Source organism: Condylura cristata, unplaced genomic scaffold (genome assembly GCF_000260355.1).
Source record: "Condylura cristata isolate star-nosed mole 26May11 unplaced genomic scaffold, ConCri1.0 scaffold00013, whole genome shotgun sequence".
Taxonomy (NCBI): domain Eukaryota; kingdom Metazoa; phylum Chordata; class Mammalia; order Eulipotyphla; family Talpidae; genus Condylura; species Condylura cristata.
This window is the reverse complement of record NW_004567114.1, coordinates 737,291-754,723: the sequence shown is the minus strand read 5'-3', so window position 1 is coordinate 754,723 and position 17,433 is coordinate 737,291. Positions and strand designations below refer to the sequence as shown.

The 17,433-nt window shown below is 51.2% G+C and overlaps 1 protein-coding gene across 6 annotated transcripts in view; it reads left to right on the top strand.

Moving 5' to 3' along the window:
• MARK3 (MAP/microtubule affinity-regulating kinase 3) overlaps positions 1-17,433 on the top strand; it is a 41,419-nt gene that overhangs the window by 12,157 nt on the left and 11,829 nt on the right. For 4 of the 6 annotated variants that reach the window (XM_004681568.2, XM_004681567.2, XM_004681566.2 and 1 more), the window contains exons 3-11: positions 4,770-4,818; positions 6,883-6,948; positions 10,622-10,692; positions 11,317-11,373; positions 13,738-13,974; positions 14,144-14,263; positions 14,469-14,568; positions 14,840-14,952; positions 15,701-15,854. In XM_004681568.2, the coding sequence (XP_004681625.1) occupies positions 4,791-4,818; positions 6,883-6,948; positions 10,622-10,692; positions 11,317-11,373; positions 13,738-13,974; positions 14,144-14,263; positions 14,469-14,568; positions 14,840-14,952; positions 15,701-15,854 (946 nt within the window). In that variant the 5' untranslated portion in view covers positions 4,770-4,790. The remainder of the gene's footprint in view (positions 1-4,769; positions 4,819-6,882; positions 6,949-10,621; positions 10,693-11,316; positions 11,374-13,737; positions 13,975-14,143; positions 14,264-14,468; positions 14,569-14,839; positions 14,953-15,700; positions 15,855-17,433) is intronic. The other 2 variants (XM_004681569.2, XM_012724495.1) reach the window with 1 other exon arrangement.

Here is a 17,433-nt window from a genome sequence, read left to right as displayed (position 1 = left end):
GTTTACATTCAGATCAGGTAATGCATCTGGGAAACTAACTTAGGGCATGGTAAATGACTTTAAGGCAAACAATTTTATAAAAGATTTTGAAAAATTTATTCATACACACAAGAACTGGGGTGCCAGCCAAGGTATGGGGTGGGGGTGAGAAGATTCACCAGAGACAGAGTGGGGAGCGGAACAGGTGGATCTAGTGAAACCCACTGCTGAGGGGAGCAGTGGGGGACAGGAGAGGTCTGCTGTGCCCTGCGGGTCACCCCTGGCCGGGGGTCACACTAGTGCTGCAGTGGCTGCCATCACCAAGGGGTCCCAAAGCAAACCCTTCTTGACTGCATATATTTAAAATACTGAGACTAAAAATATGTGTATTTCTTCACTTTTAGATTCCAAAGAGGTAAATAGAAAGGGGAGAAAATAGATTCAGTATTGCTTTTGCTTTATGGCACAACTTTATTTCTACCTTGATTGCCAGGTTTATTTTTGCTTTGGCAGAAATACTTCGGATAGATATTCAGAGTAGATTGTGAATTGAGAATATTAGAATTTGTTTTAATTGTATCAGTAATTCATTAGCTATAGAGCAGTCAAATACTTGACCTAAAAAACCAAATATGTTAAGTGGATTCAACTTAGAGGTTAGCATGAGCCCACATGCAGAAAGTGCAGTGCCCAGCACGGGCTAGAGACTCCTAACAGCAGGCACCAGAAGCAGCCACCTGTAGTGTGCCAGCTGCGGTTTCAGGCCCTGACATGCCTGGCCCCGAGGGTGGGCATCAGAGGCCCAGCCAGGGCAGCGCCCTCAGCTCCCCGCCGCTGCCCTCACTGTCTCTCTCCCACAGCCCCTCAGGGCAGCTCCTCATAGCTGGCATACAGCTGAGCACGTGGGATCGGCCCCAGCAGCCTTTTCAGCATGGCCCCTCGGAGGGGCTGGCCTCGCCCCTTCCTTATGGGAAGGTTGCGGGGCACCTGGGGACGCCCACAACGCCCCCCCCAAGTGAGCTCTTCTCCCACCGCCCCCATGGCCGGACCCCCAAGACCTGAGGCTTGGGGGTGGGGAGAGTTTGTCTGAGAAATAGTTGCTCATAGAGATCCGTATTAGTGTCTCTTGTTTTCAATTTTTAAAATGGCGTGAGTTTACTCACCAGCTGAATCTAAGGAGTTCTTTCAAATGAAGTGTTAACTTTGCCCTAATGCTCTGCAGGTGAGGGAATGCCGGGCGCTCGCTGGCACAGGTGTAGGGAATGAGCACCGTGGCTTGGGGTCCCACACGCGCCAGCCCTCCCACCCAAGAACTTGGTGTTATTTTCTTGGTTTTATCATTTGTATAGGTCAGAGGTCTTACATATTATAGACGTGGAATCGTGTCTCTTCCTCTGTGCTGCCTTTTGCCCAAACTGTGGCCCATCTTGGTGCATTTGTTTGCTTTCACAACATGCTCGTGTTCGTGATTACATAACGTCCTAGATAAGAACCTGCCAAGAGATAGTTGTTTTCTGAGCATACTCATATCACTTTTACTTCTAAAGATGCATTTTAAGTCAGTTGATAGTACGGGGGGGATAGGATGGGACCTAAATATCCACACCAGCAGCTACCAGAGTCAAGAGGCCTGGCCTTCGGAACCAGGATGGAAGGCAGAAGTCAGTGGGTTCCCTTTTAATCCACAGGCATTTAAAATAATGCTCAGCCCAAAGAGTGATAGAATTGCATGAAGAGGTCAAAGGGGTAGGGCTTAGGAATGCTAATTCCAAAATAGGAAGCTTCAGGGCGGCAGTGTCTCAAATGGACAAAGCTGTTAATTTTGACATTTTCGAAATTGTGGGTAAATAGTAAGTTCTTTAGGAAATGAAAGGAGGGCTCTTTGGACTAGAGTCAGCAGAGTGGAGGTGGGAGCGGCTTTGGTGGCCACCTGCCTGGCTGTGGGAGCAAGGGTCCTGTTTCCTTGCAGTACAGATGATCATCAGATAATAAAAGAGCAGATAACCTACTAAAACCTCCAGATAGAAAGTAACCAAGCAATGCAATTCAACAGTTAATAGGACAGATGGCTAATAATCAAGTGAAAATGTTCAAAATCCTAAAAGATAACCATTTTTTACCAGCCAGATCTGCAGAATGGATACTGATAATTGACAGGAAAGTGGAGAAATAAGGACTCTTGCATGGTGGACGGTGGTGGCAGCCACTGTGTCTATAAAGTAGCGGCAGAGCTGTGGCAGCGCGTGTGAGCGCCCCTGCGGGGCACTTGGCAGGCTTGCGTCGAGGTTCATCTCGCATTCCCCTGGCAAAGGGCGGGCCAGAGGCAGCGCACCAGGGAGGCATCCTTGTCCCGGCGCCAGCTGGCTACAGCTGTGGGTGGGGCTGGCTGCCATGTCTTTGGGAATCTGATGATTGTCTTTATTTCTGCTATTTACTGACTTCTTGGCTCTGCTCTGTAGTGAGTTTTAGGGCAGCTCTGGGAGGTGAGAAGCACTTTACCTAAGCTTACCTTTCTGTCTCAGTTCTTGGATCGCCTTGACCTTAGAGATGCTCCCTGGAAGCCTCACTGCGTGCATCCTGTGCATGAGGAGGGTGGTGGAAGCTGCTCACAGGAGGAGCAGGCCCAGCAAGTTCGCGCTCCCTTTCCTTCTTCAGGAGTCCCTTTCTCCCCCTTTTGCAGAGGCCACAGGCGGATACTTCAGTGTCCGGGTGTTAGACTCAGCCACAGCTGACAACAGAAGTGGTGGTGGGTGAGGACCGTGGGCACTTAACAGGCAGGAACAGGGGGCGCTCTCTGAGCTGCTCGGGCCATCCTGTGGCGAGTTCAGACGGAGTGCTCCTCAGCAGCTTGGACCAGTGCCTCGTCCTCTCCCGGGAAGCCAGCAGCTGTGCTTCTGTCTGTCCTCCCAGAGGTACTCTGCTGGTGGGAAGACATACTTAACTCCACCAGTTTTTGGGACAGTTCCTTCTCCATGAACTTGGGGCTTTTGTGAGCATGGTCCATTGGTTTCGTTGGAGAGGGTCTTTGTTCTCCCCCAGAGTTGCTGAGGTCGGTGTGGTTGAGACAAAGGGACAGAGGTTCCCCTCACAGTCGAGGAGAATCAGGCCTGTCATCCTTTTTTCTTCGTGAAAAGATGCTCCAGAGCTCGGGGAGCTACTTACACACATTTCTGGCCCTCCGTGTGGGTTTGCGAGAGGTTTCAGGTGCCTGTGTTTGGACTTCTGCCCTTCCCGGTATCCCTGAGCCCCAGCTGGCACCCGGTGGGGAGCTTATCTTGATAAGCTGCAGGATATATGCCCAGCCGGAGTTCTTCTGGGCGCAGGAGCGGGCCTGCAGTGGGCTTACTGGGCCGTGGCTAAGGAGCAGCCGTCTGAGGCACTCGAGTGCCGTTTGTCCAGGGCTGAGCTGGGCCACTTTCAGCCATGCAGTCGTGCGCATTAGGCTTCGCGAGGCTCCGCTCTCCGAGGCATGGGTTTCTGGCAGCTGGGAAGGGGATGCTCGCCTGCAGCGGGCCTCAGTCACCTTGTGCCGAGCCCCGTGGCACAGTCTGGCGACGTGATGACAGACTGCTGTGCTGGGCGTTGTTTGGGGGCTCCATGAAGGCCTGTTTGGGGGCAGGGTTCTGGTGCTGTGGGTGACGGGCTGGAGTTATGCTCCAGGCAAGGCCGCTTGGCCACCACACTTCGCTGTGCCCTTTGTCAGTCTGAAAACAGGCCGCCCCCAGGCAGGCAGAAGAGTTGCTCTTGCACCTGACAGCACATCAGCCCAGGTGTCGGTCTGCACCATGGTGTGGGTGCCCCATACCCAGTGTTGCCGCCACGCACCTTCCCGAACTGCCCTCACATGGCACGTCCTTGCTCAGAGTGGCCCTGCATCCCAATGGTGGACGCACCTGGTCCAGCCTCATTCCCTCATGTCCAGACAGTCGGATAGCAATAGAGCCTTGGAAGGCCTTTCCCCCCTTTCTGGGTTGCTTTTATTTATAAGTCCGTTGGATAAATGGTCTCTAATACCCAGTTTTTTCTGAGATCGGACATTAACCTGACCATGCAGTGGCCTGCCCTCCATTGAGAATGCACGTTGATGTGTAGTAGCTTCCTGTTTCTCCTTACTCGGTGCCATGGCTGGGTGGGGCTGCTCGGCCTGTCTCCACTGAGTGGCCTTTCTCCCGGCTTGCCTTGGCGCGCCGGTGTGGTGCTGGCCAGCCGCTGCAGGCTGCCGGTGGGCGGCAGGTCCGCTCTCCCACCGGTCTTTGGTTTGCAGAGGCCAGACTGGCTGCTGCTTATCCTGGCAGTGTGGTTCCAAGTGCATTTGAGCTGGCATCTGCTTGCTTCAGAGTGACCATCTGCCACGGCGTGCTGGCAGTTACCAACCTCGTGAGCACGCCCTGCGTGGCCTGCGCAGAACCCTCGCACACAGACGAAGTCGTTCATTGAGACAAAGTAAATGTTGCTATGTTAATACTGGTTAGATGCTGAATCACATTAAGCTCAATCATAGGTTTATTGACTAAATCTGGTCTTAGGTGTTCAAGACAGAAAAATAAAATGCCTTTTGTGTATGATCTTTCTCTGGGACCTTTGCCATTTTCATAAGATGAAATTGAAGCATTGGATAATGAGGTGATAAAAGTATCTCATCATCACCCCAGTTCTATGTGTTAGTCTTAGATGTGAACTGTTGAGTGTTATAAATAATCAGTTATCTTAGGAAAATTTAAATTTCCTTTATAGCAGTGAAATAGAATGTTTAATAACCTTGTGGGGGGATTTTGTGTTTTGTTTTTTAGCTCTTCAGAGAAGTAAGAATAATGAAGATTTTAAACCATCCAAACATAGGTACTTTCCACTTTCTTAAATTTATTTGGGTCTAAATATAGTCTTGAAAATATGTTATAAAACAAACACAGTACAGGAGTGAGAGATTTCTTCCTCCAGCCTGGTCCTGCTTTTAACTAAAATACATACATGCATATACACAAATTACTGTGTTAACTTTTGGGGTTACTAAAGATAAGTGAAGAGACAAATTTAAAATACATTCGAGTTTAAGACTTGAATGTGTTAGGGATGTATGTAATTTTAATTTTCTAATATGTTAGAAATTATATTTAATTATTAGACACAGGCAATTAGAGTGTTGTTTTCAAAAGTAGGATGTTTGCTGCGGCGGTGCCTAAGAAAACACTACGACATTGAGTATTTTCCAAGGGCACTCGCTGCCTGGTGGGGCTCACCCAGCACGCGGGTCCTCTGTGTGCACTGGCACCTGAGTGCCGTGTGCAGGCTTCGAGGTGCAGGGTCGTGCCTGACCCTGCTCACCATCGTGCCCATTCATCGGTGCCTAGTGCGTGAATATCCCTGTCAGACCATAATGGAGCTCTTGCCACACAGTGTGCGTGCTTGTTTCACGCCCGGATACTACAACCCAGAAAGATTATTTCAAGAGTGAAGGAGCTCGCAAGCTAGCCAGTCATCCCTGCTAGACTGTCATCAGCTTCAGGGGTGGGAGGGTGATGCTGGGTATCGGGGATCTCTTACTAAGGGCTCTTGAAGCAAAGGACAGGATGAAGCAGGACCACAGGAGAGACTTTGGCACCTCATTTTATCAAATTGAACCTGCTGCTGTTCTCTGGACCACCGAGGCCCATCCTGCTAGCCTCTGAGTGAAGGGTAGAAAAGCTTAGAATCAATGGAATATTTGGCGAACGAAAATAAGGCATCTAATAGTGGAAAGAAAACCTTTCTTCCCCTTTCGGCCCTTGAGATTAGTGAGATTTGGATTTTAATGTTTCACATCTACCCTCCCTCCCCCCACCAAAGAAAATAACACAAAAAACACTTCGTCACTATTGCCTACAACTAACTAACTGAAACATATATATATATATTTTTTTAATTAAGTTGTGCCCTGATTTGAGTTCTCCCTTCTTACTACTAAATAATAGATCTAGCGAAAGGTTTAAATTTCATAAGTTTTAAATTCTTGTTGCCTTAAAATTATTATTCCAGGAAAACCAATATATACATTGGAATTTTAGAAAGATTTTATTTATGTGTCAGCACATAGACCTTAAGATCTTCGAGTGCTTTTTCTTGACAGTCTTAACATATGCACAAGGAATGGTGTGATAGTAATTTTGCAGTTCAGCAAACATTTGTAAATTACTGTGTTAGATACTCTGTCCTAATACTCCATATTGAAGCACCCCCCCAAAAAAAGGGCCCATAGTATAAGAGACTAGCATTCTTCCTCCTTCCCCTTTTTGGTAAATTTAATTTAAAATATGTGTTAACGACTGTAAAAATAGACATTTAAAAATATATTTGTTTCTAATTGATGTATTTGGGTTTTATGAGTTGGTTCTCTCTGTAACAAGTTCACACTGGCTGACCCACTGAAAATAGTTCTTCAAAAAAGTTATTTTTAATTATTAGTATCATCTGTATTACCACTTTCCGCCTAAAGCTTCAGAGTAGTCACAGAGGAACCTGGCTCTCTGAGGGTTGTGGCATCTCCTAGAGAACAGCAGTCTCAAGTGAAGGCGTAGGTATTTCAGAGCAGCGAGACAAGAGAATGGATGGAGGCTGGTAGGAGCAGAGCCTCGGGGTCGTCAGCTGGTATGCGACCCAGACCGTGTTTGCCCAGGAGCAAAGGGTGAGCAGCCGGGGCCAGCGAGCTCGTAGGACACATGTCAGAGCCACTTCAGAGACTGCCCCGGGGCCTCGGAGGTACCCGCAGCCGGTTGTAGTATCTTTCCAGTTGTAATCTATGCTAAAGGTTTCTAAAAGCTTTTTAGAGGCAGCTGTTAACAGCCTCTGACCGGAACAGTGACTGCCGCAGCAGCGTGCGCGCGCAAGCACAGACCTTGTTCTTTCTCTCCCGTGCCTCCCTTCTCCCAGTGAAGTTATTTGAAGTCATTGAAACTGACAAAACGCTCTACCTAATCATGGAGTATGCGAGTGGAGGTAAGACTTCTCTGTGCCCGGTTTTTCTCTCCCCCTCTAGGACTGGCAGCTGCCCCCAGGGGTCGTCGGCAGGGCTCACTTCACATCTGAGTCGGCCTACACCAGAATGGGGGTCAGAAACGACCTGCCCTAAAGTCAGACATGGTTACTGGCCTAGAAGGTGTACAGATGGAGACCTTTTTCTGGCATGCCTGTGTATAGCTGTGTTTTGGTTGTTTTAACAAAGATTCTCACTTTGTAGTTGAAGTCGAGTTGCGCTTGCAGTGTCCAGACCCAGCGTGAGTTCATCGTCTGTGGAGCTGCTGGTCTTCCTGTGTCCACCCCTCTGGCACGCAGAGGTGCTCAGCAGAGCAGGCTCACGGGCTCCCTGGCGCTACACTGCTGGGGCTCGCCTCTGCCCGTAGGGCAGCTGGCAGTTTGGTGGGAAGAGCTCTTTCCCATGAGCACCTTGACCTGTGTTGTAAAACCTGGACATAGAAAATTGAACCACACCCTCATTCTAGGGCATTAGCATTACATGAAAGACACACACCTTTGGTGGGAAAGAAGACCTAGAAGATGTACCTGCGGCCCCAGTTTTTCCTGCTTCTAATAAGTTGTGGAATTTACAGTATAATAATGTATATATATTATTGTGTGTTTTTGCTGCATTTTTTTTTAAAGATTTATTTATTTATTTGTGCATACAGAACTGGGGTACAGGCCAGAGGCTCAGGGGCGGTGAGAGGCTTCACCAGGGACAGGGTGGGGAGCAGAACAGGCAGATCCATGAAGTACACTGCTGAGGGGAGCAGCAGGCGGGTCAGGAGAGGTCTGCCGCGCCATGTGGTTGCCTCCGGGACAGGCGGGACTCGAACTCATGCGGAAGTGTCCTTGGCTTCTCAGTGCTGTGCTTTAACCCGCTGCGCCACCAGGGAGGACCTTGCTGCATTTTTTAATTGTGAATTTTGTTGCGTTTTATAGTTCAGGAATAGTCAGAAAAGCTGCAGGTTAATTGCAGCATGAAGCTTCCTGGTGGAGTCTGGCACTTTGCACACATGACAGCCAGCATCTTAACCTTTTCCACACTTGGCCTCCACGGTGTGGGAGGCGCGTCTCACCTGGGCTCCTCGGGCCCTTACAGCGACTCCACGCCTGTGACCCAGCAGCGGTGGGCTGCCCCACATAGGCTGGGAAGTCTTGCTCCGTCACTGTCAGGCTGGGAGCCAGGCTTTCTGGTCCCGCGTTTTCTAGGTGGCAGGTGTAGAGATTAGGACAGAAACATCTGAAAAGCATCAGTTTTAGCAGAGGATGGACTTTGGGAAAGACTCAGTTGTTGGCTGAACAGTCACCGGGTGTGCCTTGACCCGCCTGGGAGCTGCCAGTGGTGGGGTGTCAGCCAGCCCCGCCAAACATACCCTCTTCCCGGCCGCGCTCCCTGGTCCGTCTGCATGTGAGCAGCTCCTTCCCCAGCGGATTTTGACTGGATGGAGTTGTGGACGTTTTGAATTGGAGAGAGTCTCAGAAACCATCCAGACCGCTCCCAAGTTTTACACGTGAAACTGGAGCTCTGGAAAGCTGTTCTGTCAGCACACCCCTCGCCAGCCAGCGTAGCAGCTGGGCTAGAACCAGCGTTTGCCTGTGCAACCACCCTCCGGCACCAGCTCCCGCTGGGCGCTGGCAGTGGCAGGGAGGGGGCTTTCCTCTAAGAAGTAGCTGTGGTAGGTTTCCCACGCAGCTGCTTAAATCTGGGTCTAAAATATTTTTAATGAGGAAAAAGAAATCTGGGTTAAATCCTGGCTTATAACTGACTAACTGCGAGTGTGACTTTGGTTCCCGAAATCTCTTAAGGGGTGTATATTGCATTTCAATTGATAAAAATAATGTAAAGTTGTGTGGACAGACTTGAGCTTAATCTGGTTGCCCTGAGGCAGTCAGCGGCTTGGTGTACTGGGCCCGGCTCCATGGCGCGCGCAGGTCTTGGTCAGGTGCTCGCACTTCCTCGCCTGCATGAGCAGACGGACAGCATGTCGTGTTCCTTAAAAGGGCACACAGCCAGCGGGGGGAGGAGTGTGAACTTCACTCAGAGGTGCAGGGTTTGAAAGATACAAATATACAAATGTATGATTTGGAATGATGCCCCCGCATTTTTTTTTTAAGAGTTATTTATTTATTCATCCAGAACTGCGTACAGGCCAGAGGTGTGGTGGGTGAGAGGCTTCACCAGAAACAGAGCCGGGAGCAGAACAGGCAGATCGACAAAGTACACTGCTGAGGGGAGCAGTGGGCGGGTCAGGAGAGGTCTGCCACGCCATGGCTCTTCCCCCCACCCCCGCATTTTTAAGTTATATTCTGAAACTGAATATTGTCACTGAGATGATGGAAGTAGCTGTTATTGGTATGAAGTAGACATGTTTCTTTCCCAAAAACACTTTTTAATCTAATTTTTAAAAAATATTATTTGTGCATACAGAACTGGGGTATAGGCCAGAGGTGCAGGGGCAGTGAGAGGATTCACCAGGGACAGAGTGCGGAGCAGAACAGGCCGACTGATGAAGTCCACTGCTGAGGGGCTCAGCGGGCCGGTCAGCTCCTGGGCAGCACCAAACTCGTGCTGCGCTTTAACTCCTTGTGCCACCTGGGAGGACCCTTAATCTAATTTTTTAAATTAATGCTCCTTTAAAATTACAACTCTTGTGGATTTCAGAGTCCTCTGTATTCCAAATTGACAAACATATGGCAATACCAATAAATTTCTCCAAGTGTCTCCCCCCTTTACCTCAGTTTAGTTGACATGTCAGCCGCCTGTCAGCTGTCTGCCCGCACGGTCCTTTGGCCTCAGCTCCACTCCGTGTTCTGGGCCCTACTCCTCACCGTCCTGCCACCCCCACGCCTGCCTGGGTGCCACGCTGCTCCGACTGGCCTCCTATCCCTTCCCCAGCCCAGTCCACTTCACCTTCCAGGAGCCCGGGCAGCCTTGGAGAGCAGCCACCTCCTGTCTCTCCTCTGCCCTCCTCTAGGAAGTCAGGTAGCGCCACAGGCCTCTCGTGGCCTTGCCCCTCGCCCCCTGCAGCCCTGTGACTCCTGCTCTCTTCTCTGCCTTGACTCCCCCCAAGACCACACCACTCGCGCTCCTCTCGGAGGCGAGCCCCGTGACCCCGTGCGCACTTCCCGTGCCCCGCGCTCTCCGCAGTGGCACCGCCCAGAGGCGTGTCTGTCTCCCTGCAGCATGTAGTGGGGCCTGGCGCCTCCTGCTGCTCTAGGTCCAGCACCTGAGCACCTTGGCGATGCCTGGCAAGTGTTTGTTGAATCATTGAGTGTGTTTAGGACTTCGGCCTGGGGCGGGCGGGGGCGTGCCCTAACCCCGTCGTGAAGAATAACGGCGCAAGTCATGTCCACTTCAGCTTTGTTTTCGTTAAAGCACAGTGAAGGCAGAGCCTTGAGGTAAGTTGTGAAACATTAACATGGGAATCTAACTTCAAGGCTTTTCTCTAACTTAAAGATTTTACTGTTGAACTTACGTGACTGATGTTTAAGCTTAAGGCTAGCTTAGTTCAAGCTCCACATATTTTCTGTTTCTCTTCATGCCTATTTACGGGTGAAAACTGGAGTACTGCTAAACGTGAACACGGGTTTATGTGAAGATTAGTATTAGAAGTAGGACTTGGCTTATTCTTACTTCTTTCACTTTTAGGTGAAGTGTTTGACTATTTGGTTGCACATGGAAGAATGAAGGAAAAAGAAGCAAGAGCTAAATTTAGACAGGTACAAGTTAATGCACCTTTAGCTGATTGATTTAATAAAGTCAGTTCACTTACTCCCAGAAGCCATGAAGTGTGTCACCGTGGAAACGTGTCCTTCACGGGGGCAGGGCCGAGCCTGCCCGTCAGCGAGGCCGAGTCAGGCCCCGTCCCGCCGAGGCGCTGTGCTGCGGGCAGTGTCGCCTCTGCGCCCGCTTTGCAGTGGGGGCTGGTCTCACGCTCTTAACTTCACTTTTGGAACCTTAAAATCCCGTCTTCCCAACACCCGTGATGGCATTAACTGAACGCAGTGGGGTTAGGCTGGAGTGTCACAGTCCGGGGTTTGTTACATTAGCTTCGTCTTACACCAAAACTGAATAAAATTTGATTTGTTCCCTAATGACTTTACCTTTTTCTTTGACTCTACTCCCCTTCTTTAGAGACTCATGTTAAAGTTTTAAGCCTAAAGTGACTTGATTCTTGTACTCATCCCTGGATTTCTCCAAATTGAAAAGTTCAAAGCATAAGAAAATTATTGTTAGAGATCACACAGTCGCGTGCTCTCTGAGCCTACCGCATTCGTAAGCGCTAATGAGTGTCTCCCTGCAATTACGAGCTCATGACCACTAGCCTCGCTCTCTCCCGTCAGATCGTCTCTGCGGTCCAGTACTGCCACCAGAAGCGGATTGTGCACAGAGACCTCAAGGTGAGTGCCGCCTGCCCAGTGCGCTCTGCTGTCCACTAGCTGTTTCCATGACACAGCTGAGGCATAGGCTGTTCGCAAATGAGAGAAAGAGTCCCTCTGGTCAAATTACAGTCATCATGTTCACTGCAATAAAATAGGCTTAGCAGCGACCCACGTGTCAGGTGAGGCAGCGGGTTTTGTCCCTGAGGACAGTCGCCGGCAGGCAGGCAGGCAGGCAGGCAGGCAGCGCCTCTCCCTGGGCTGCGCTCTCAGAGCTCCTGCGCCCTCTCCGCATCCCCAGTCAGCCTGGCCTCCTGTGACCAGCGTGGCCCAGACCTCCGCCTCTGCCTCCCCTCAAGCTGCTCCAGAACGCAGAAACAGCAGGCAGAGGCCCCGCCCTCGGAGCCCCAGCAGGCGCCCTCTGCCTCTCTCAGCCTCCCCCAGGTGTGCGGCCCAGCGGGGGCCACTCCAGTCCCCCGGCTCTGTGGGCATCCCTCTTTCTGCTGGCTTTTCTCAGACAAGTGCCAGGGTGTGCCGTCTCTGCGCTCCACCTCACCTTCCAGACACCCTCTCTCTCCGCCTTCACAGCCATGCTTCTCCAGACATGACGTCAGTTCTCGTTAACATGCAAGGGTACTTTCACTCTTGGCCTGATGACAGTAAGCATGTTCACCGATGTCTGCTTTCCCCAGAAAACCGCGCCTCCTCTTCCCAGCCCGGCGCAGCCACTCCGAGGCCAGCCGGCACATTGGCAGGCTCGCCTGGGTGCCTTGTCGCCTCTGCTGCTGCTGGGCAAGTTGCCGCGGCTGGTTCCTCCCTTCCCTTTGTCCTCTGGGGCTGCACGCGCTCCTGCGTCCGAGAGCTGCCTACTCCTTAGACACGGTCTCGCAGACGCGCGCCTGCCAGCACAGGTCTCCATGTTCTGCTCTCACACTCTGCTCTTTTCCTGACCCTCTCAGCCCAATTCCGTCTTTCCTCTGTTCCCTCCGCCCTTCCTCACACTGTTCCCTTCTTCGTGCGTCTCCCCCCGCCCCCCCTTCCTGCACCCACATCCACTGGGGTGGCCACTAGGGTAGTGGCCACCAGGGTGCTCATGACCTCCATCCGGCCCTACAGCCACAGCTCTCTTCCGGGACCCACTGACCAGGCGACAGCACGCCTTCCCCAAGCACCCCGGCTTCCTTGTGTTCATAACCGGAATTCTTCCCTCCACTTGAACGTTTATTTCCTGTTTTTCGCCCTCCCACCCATGAATTTCCTTGGTCCTTTTGCCTCGGTCGCCCAATGACCTCCTGAAGGCCACCCTGCGCCATTGCCCTGTCAGGCGCCACCGCCTCTTGACTCTTGATTATTTGAGCTTCTGCCTGGCTTTTGCCCTCCCTGCGGCCTGTTTGCCACATCACACAGGAATGGTCCTTTAACAGTGTGGCAAGACTTGTTTTCCACGCCCTTGGCCTGCCATGTGTCCCTCATGCTGAGGCTGAATGCCCAGATGCGCTCCCCGGGACCCCGGTGCCCCATTCCCCAGCCTTGTGCCCCCACATGCCGGCTTTCACGGCCCCCACAGACTGCTCTCGCTCCCCTGCTGGTTTCAGGCTGTTTGTTCTGCCTGCAGCGGCTCTTCACCACACCCTGTGGCAGCTAGGGTCTCTTCCCCTGGGGGCTGACCACCTCGGAGACCATCCCAGCCACCCCTCTGCCGTGGTACTTGGGCGAGGTGCAGCCGCGCTCTGCACTGGGAGCCCACTGAGGGCAAGACCTGACCCAGACTAGCGACTTGTTGCCAGCAGTTGGCTGTAAATCTCACCAACGGGACTTGCTGGTGTGGCCACTGTCCAGGGGTGGTTTGGTTTTTAAAGCCCCTGTTACTTTTTTTTTATGTTTATTTTATATATACCAGACCTTGGGTGCAGAGGGCAGAGTATGGTGAGAGGACTCCCCAGAGACAGAGTGGGGAGCAGAACAGGCAGATCGACAAAACCCCCTGCCAAGAGGAGCAGCAGGGGGACAGGCGGGGTCTGTTGCACCCTGTGGTCACTCCCTGGCTGGGGGCACACTCAGCCCGCAGGGGCTGGCAACAGATTCATAGTGCTGAGACTTAACCCCTGTGCCCCAGAGAGGCCCCCCACCCCGTTGGCTTTTAATTGAAAAAGCTATTTAAAGATTTCTCACTGGAGCATGTCAGTGCTAGAATTAATCTTGTGTGTTATTGGTTGTTAGCATAAAAGTAGACATTGCAATCTATCTGTTTTTTTTATTTTTTCCAAGATTCATTAGGATTTGTTGACCATATCATTATAAAAGCTTATAAAATGCCTGATTTTTGTGACAGTTCTAATTATATTTTGGTTAAATTTCATTTTTGTTTTGATGTTTTCCCTCTAGGCTGAAAATCTATTGTTAGATGCTGATATGAACATTAAAATAGCTGACTTTGGTTTTAGCAATGAATTTACTGTTGGCAGTAAACTGGACACGTTTTGTGGCAGTCCTCCGTACGCGGCCCCCGAGCTCTTCCAGGGCAAGAAGTACGACGGGCCGGAAGTGGACGTGTGGAGCCTCGGGGTCATTCTTTACACCCTGGTCAGCGGGTCTCTCCCCTTCGATGGTCAGAACCTAAAGGTATGAGAAGCCTTTGTGGTCATGTCTTTCAGAAAAGTCAGAGGATTTTATGAGATGATAGGGGTTAAGATTTTAATGTTACATCAGCATGAAAGGTTTCACGGGGATTTTGTGGTGCTGGAGTCTAAAAGTTCACTCGCTTTTTTCTTTCCTCTCTACCTGCCCAAAGGAACTGAGAGAGAGGGTGTTAAGAGGGAAATACCGAATCCCTTTCTACATGTCCACAGACTGTGAAAACCTTCTCAAACGTTTCCTGGTGCTAAACCCAATAAAACGAGGCACACTAGAGGTAATTGCCTAGATGAGAGTAGCGACTTGGAGGGTCTTTAAAGTGTTCTTAGAACTTGTTTGGTTTGTGTGCCATATGGCTACTGTTTTTGGGCTTTTTATAGTTACACTCTGAGCTGTAATGAAAAACGTGAAAATAAATTTTGCTGACTGTTCTGGTTATGGAACCTTTTACTTCACACGACTAATGACAGCTTACCTTTCAGCAAATCATGGAGGACAGGTGGGTCAATGCAGGCCATGAGGAAGATGAGCTGAGACCGTTCGTGGAGCCAGAACTAGACATCTCAGACCAGAAAAGAATAGGTAATCACTGTGCGGCCTGCTTCTGTGCAGGGGAGGAAGTGTCTGTCCTGACTCCTGTGGACATGCGGGGGGCGGATGCATGTCAGTTGTGTGAGTCACCATTTCGTCACGTGTAGCGGGGCGGATCTGGGGTTACCAGCTGTGGCAGCATTCAAGCTGTTCTTAGAAAATCTGTCTTCTTTTGGGTCAAATAAAGGAAACTGTTTTACCCTGTAACAGTGGTTTCTTACCTGAGCAAAAATGCATCAAATATGTTATGCCTTTCTTTTAGATATTATGGTGGGAATGGGATATTCACAAGAAGAAATTCAAGAATCTCTTAGTAAAATGAAATATGATGAGATCACAGCTACATACTTGTTGTTGGGGAGAAAATCATCAGAGGTAAGAGTAGTTGGAGAGAAAAAGCCAAAATACCCTTTCTGTAAAGTATTAATTTATGTAAGCCACACTCTTAGTCTTTATTGATATCTACAACATTCAGCATTATTGTTTGAATTCACTGACACAGCATGTCTAACTCCCACGACCATGAGGAGCTACTGCTTGAAGGCGATTGCCTCCTGGTGGGCGTCGTTACAGGACAGGGCAGGCCTTCACCATTCCCTGGCTAGAATGGCTGAGAATTGACAACATCAGATGGGAGTAAATAGCCCTGAAACTTGTATACCTCAGGTTACCTCAGCTCAAAAAAGAAAGGTCCTTAAAGAAGAGCATTAGAACCTATTTGTGACTTTTTCCAGAAGTCAGAAAAAATATTTTAATCTCTGTTTTTCAAGATTTTTTTATTTATGCACAGAAGAACTGGGACCAGGCCAGAGGTGCAGGGTTGAGAGGATTCACCAGAGACAGATCCACAGAAATCCATTGCTGAGGGGAGCAGGAGAGGTCTGCTGCGCCCTGAGGGTCACTCCCTAGCGGGATCACACTCAGGCTGCAGGGGTACCCATAGATAGTGCTGTGTCTTCAACTCCCTCACCGCCAGGGAGGGCCCTGAGTTTCTCATTTTTGTACACAGATTCTCCTCTCTAAGTGAACTATTGAGAGAGGTGTATGTGTAGTGAGTTTAGTTTCCTGATAAACCATTTGGGTCCGTGTTGTGGTTTGCTCTGTTTTTCTCATTTTCCCTTAGCTGGATGCTAGTGATTCCAGTTCTAGCAGCAATCTCTCACTCGCTAAGGTTAGGCCAAGCAGTGACCTCAGCAACAGCACTGGCCAGTCTCCTCACCACAAAGTGCAGAGAAGCGTTTCCTCAAGCCAAAAGCAGAGGCGGTACAGTGACCACGGTGAGTTGGAGGCCACGCCTGCGAGTGCTCCTGGGGATTCCCCTCCCCCAAGAGGCTCCTCATCTTGTGGAGCACCCCCTTACTTTGGATGCGGGAGGCCTGGCCAGTAGCTGGAAGGCAGCTTGGAGTTCCTTCACAGCCGTCCTGCGGGCCCTCGTGGGCCCCGCCCACGGCTTTGTCGGGTAAGGCCTAGCTGAGTAGAAACCTTGTCCTCACCCTTGGGGACCCTGGTGCTGTGTCCCTGCTTCCTCCCGAATCAGATTTTTTCCCCGGCACAGCCCTGCCAGCTGGGCCTTGGGCCGTCTGAGATGGAGGTGTTAGTCTGGAGTGGAGTGGAGTCTGCGTCTGGGAAGGAGCCTCAGGCTCGGGGGCGGCAGTTCTCTTTAATTCTGACAAACATGTTCATTTAAACCCCTGGACCTGGGGTTCTTGGCCACACGTGGGCTGTCGGTGTATCCAGACACCATCACTCTTAACATACTCGGCAGCCAGGGGCTCGCCTGTGGCGTTGGAGCCCGAAGGGCTTGCTTGCCAGGCCTGATGGTCACTCTGCCTTCAGACAGCCCTGTAGGAGTCAAGGGACGCCCGCGTGTCTGTTTCTTTGCCCCCGACTGTCCACGTGCAGACACTACCCTTAACTTCCAGCATTCTGGGGCTCTGGAACCAGGTCGTTGGGCCAGGTGCTCACGTTTCCAGGCACGTTTCCTCTTCTCTGGGACACCCACCTCTCCTCTGGCTGCTGTCGCCTCCTTCCGTCCTTGAAGTTTGGTGCTTAGACCCGCACAGGGCAGTCGGCTTTGATTTCACGCATGAAGTGGGCCCTTGGCCAGCTTCCATTCCTCCCCTGCTGGTGCGGCATCTGTGTAGTTTGGGCTGAAGCGGCGCTTTTGCTGCTGCTGGCAGGGAGTGGGCGTAGGGGTCCTGTCCTTGGGTGTCCCTGAGCACCTGGACGGGATCCTGACTCTGCTCCTGACGGGAGGAGGGTGTCCAGGAGAGGTGGGCAGTACCGGCCCTGAACCCCTCATCTCGGCACCCAGCACTCAGCCAGTTATTCGTTTCACATGTTATATGACAGAGCTGAGCGCGGCATTGTTCTCCCATAAATAAAACAAACCCTGTTTTTCTTCTAATTCGGTTTCAGAGATGTAGCATCCACATTTTTGCCCCAAAAGCGACTTTTGTTTTAAATAGACCTGAACTGCAAAGTCTCTTCTGGTGCAGAGTAAATGGGCCCGGGGCCATTCTCTGGCTCACCCCGACAGCTTCCGGGCTCCTTCCCAGCACTGTTTGCTGCCGGCGAACCCCGGCTGCAGTCGCTGTCTCCTGGCAGCTGCCCAGCACGGGTGCATTGCCCCCTGGAGCCTGCTCGCCTTGCTCCCACCCCTCGCCTGGGGAGCGCGTCTCCCTTGCGTGTGCCCCCTCTCCCCGCCTGCTCCGGGGCCTGCCCAGAGGCGACCACGCCGAAGCTCTCAGGAAACCCCGTGAGCCTGCGCTGCGCTGTTGCCAGAGGGGGTGGTGCCTCCCGCACAGGCAAGCGTCTGAGCCGCTCACGCAGGGAGCAGTTGGCGCTTCCGGGAGC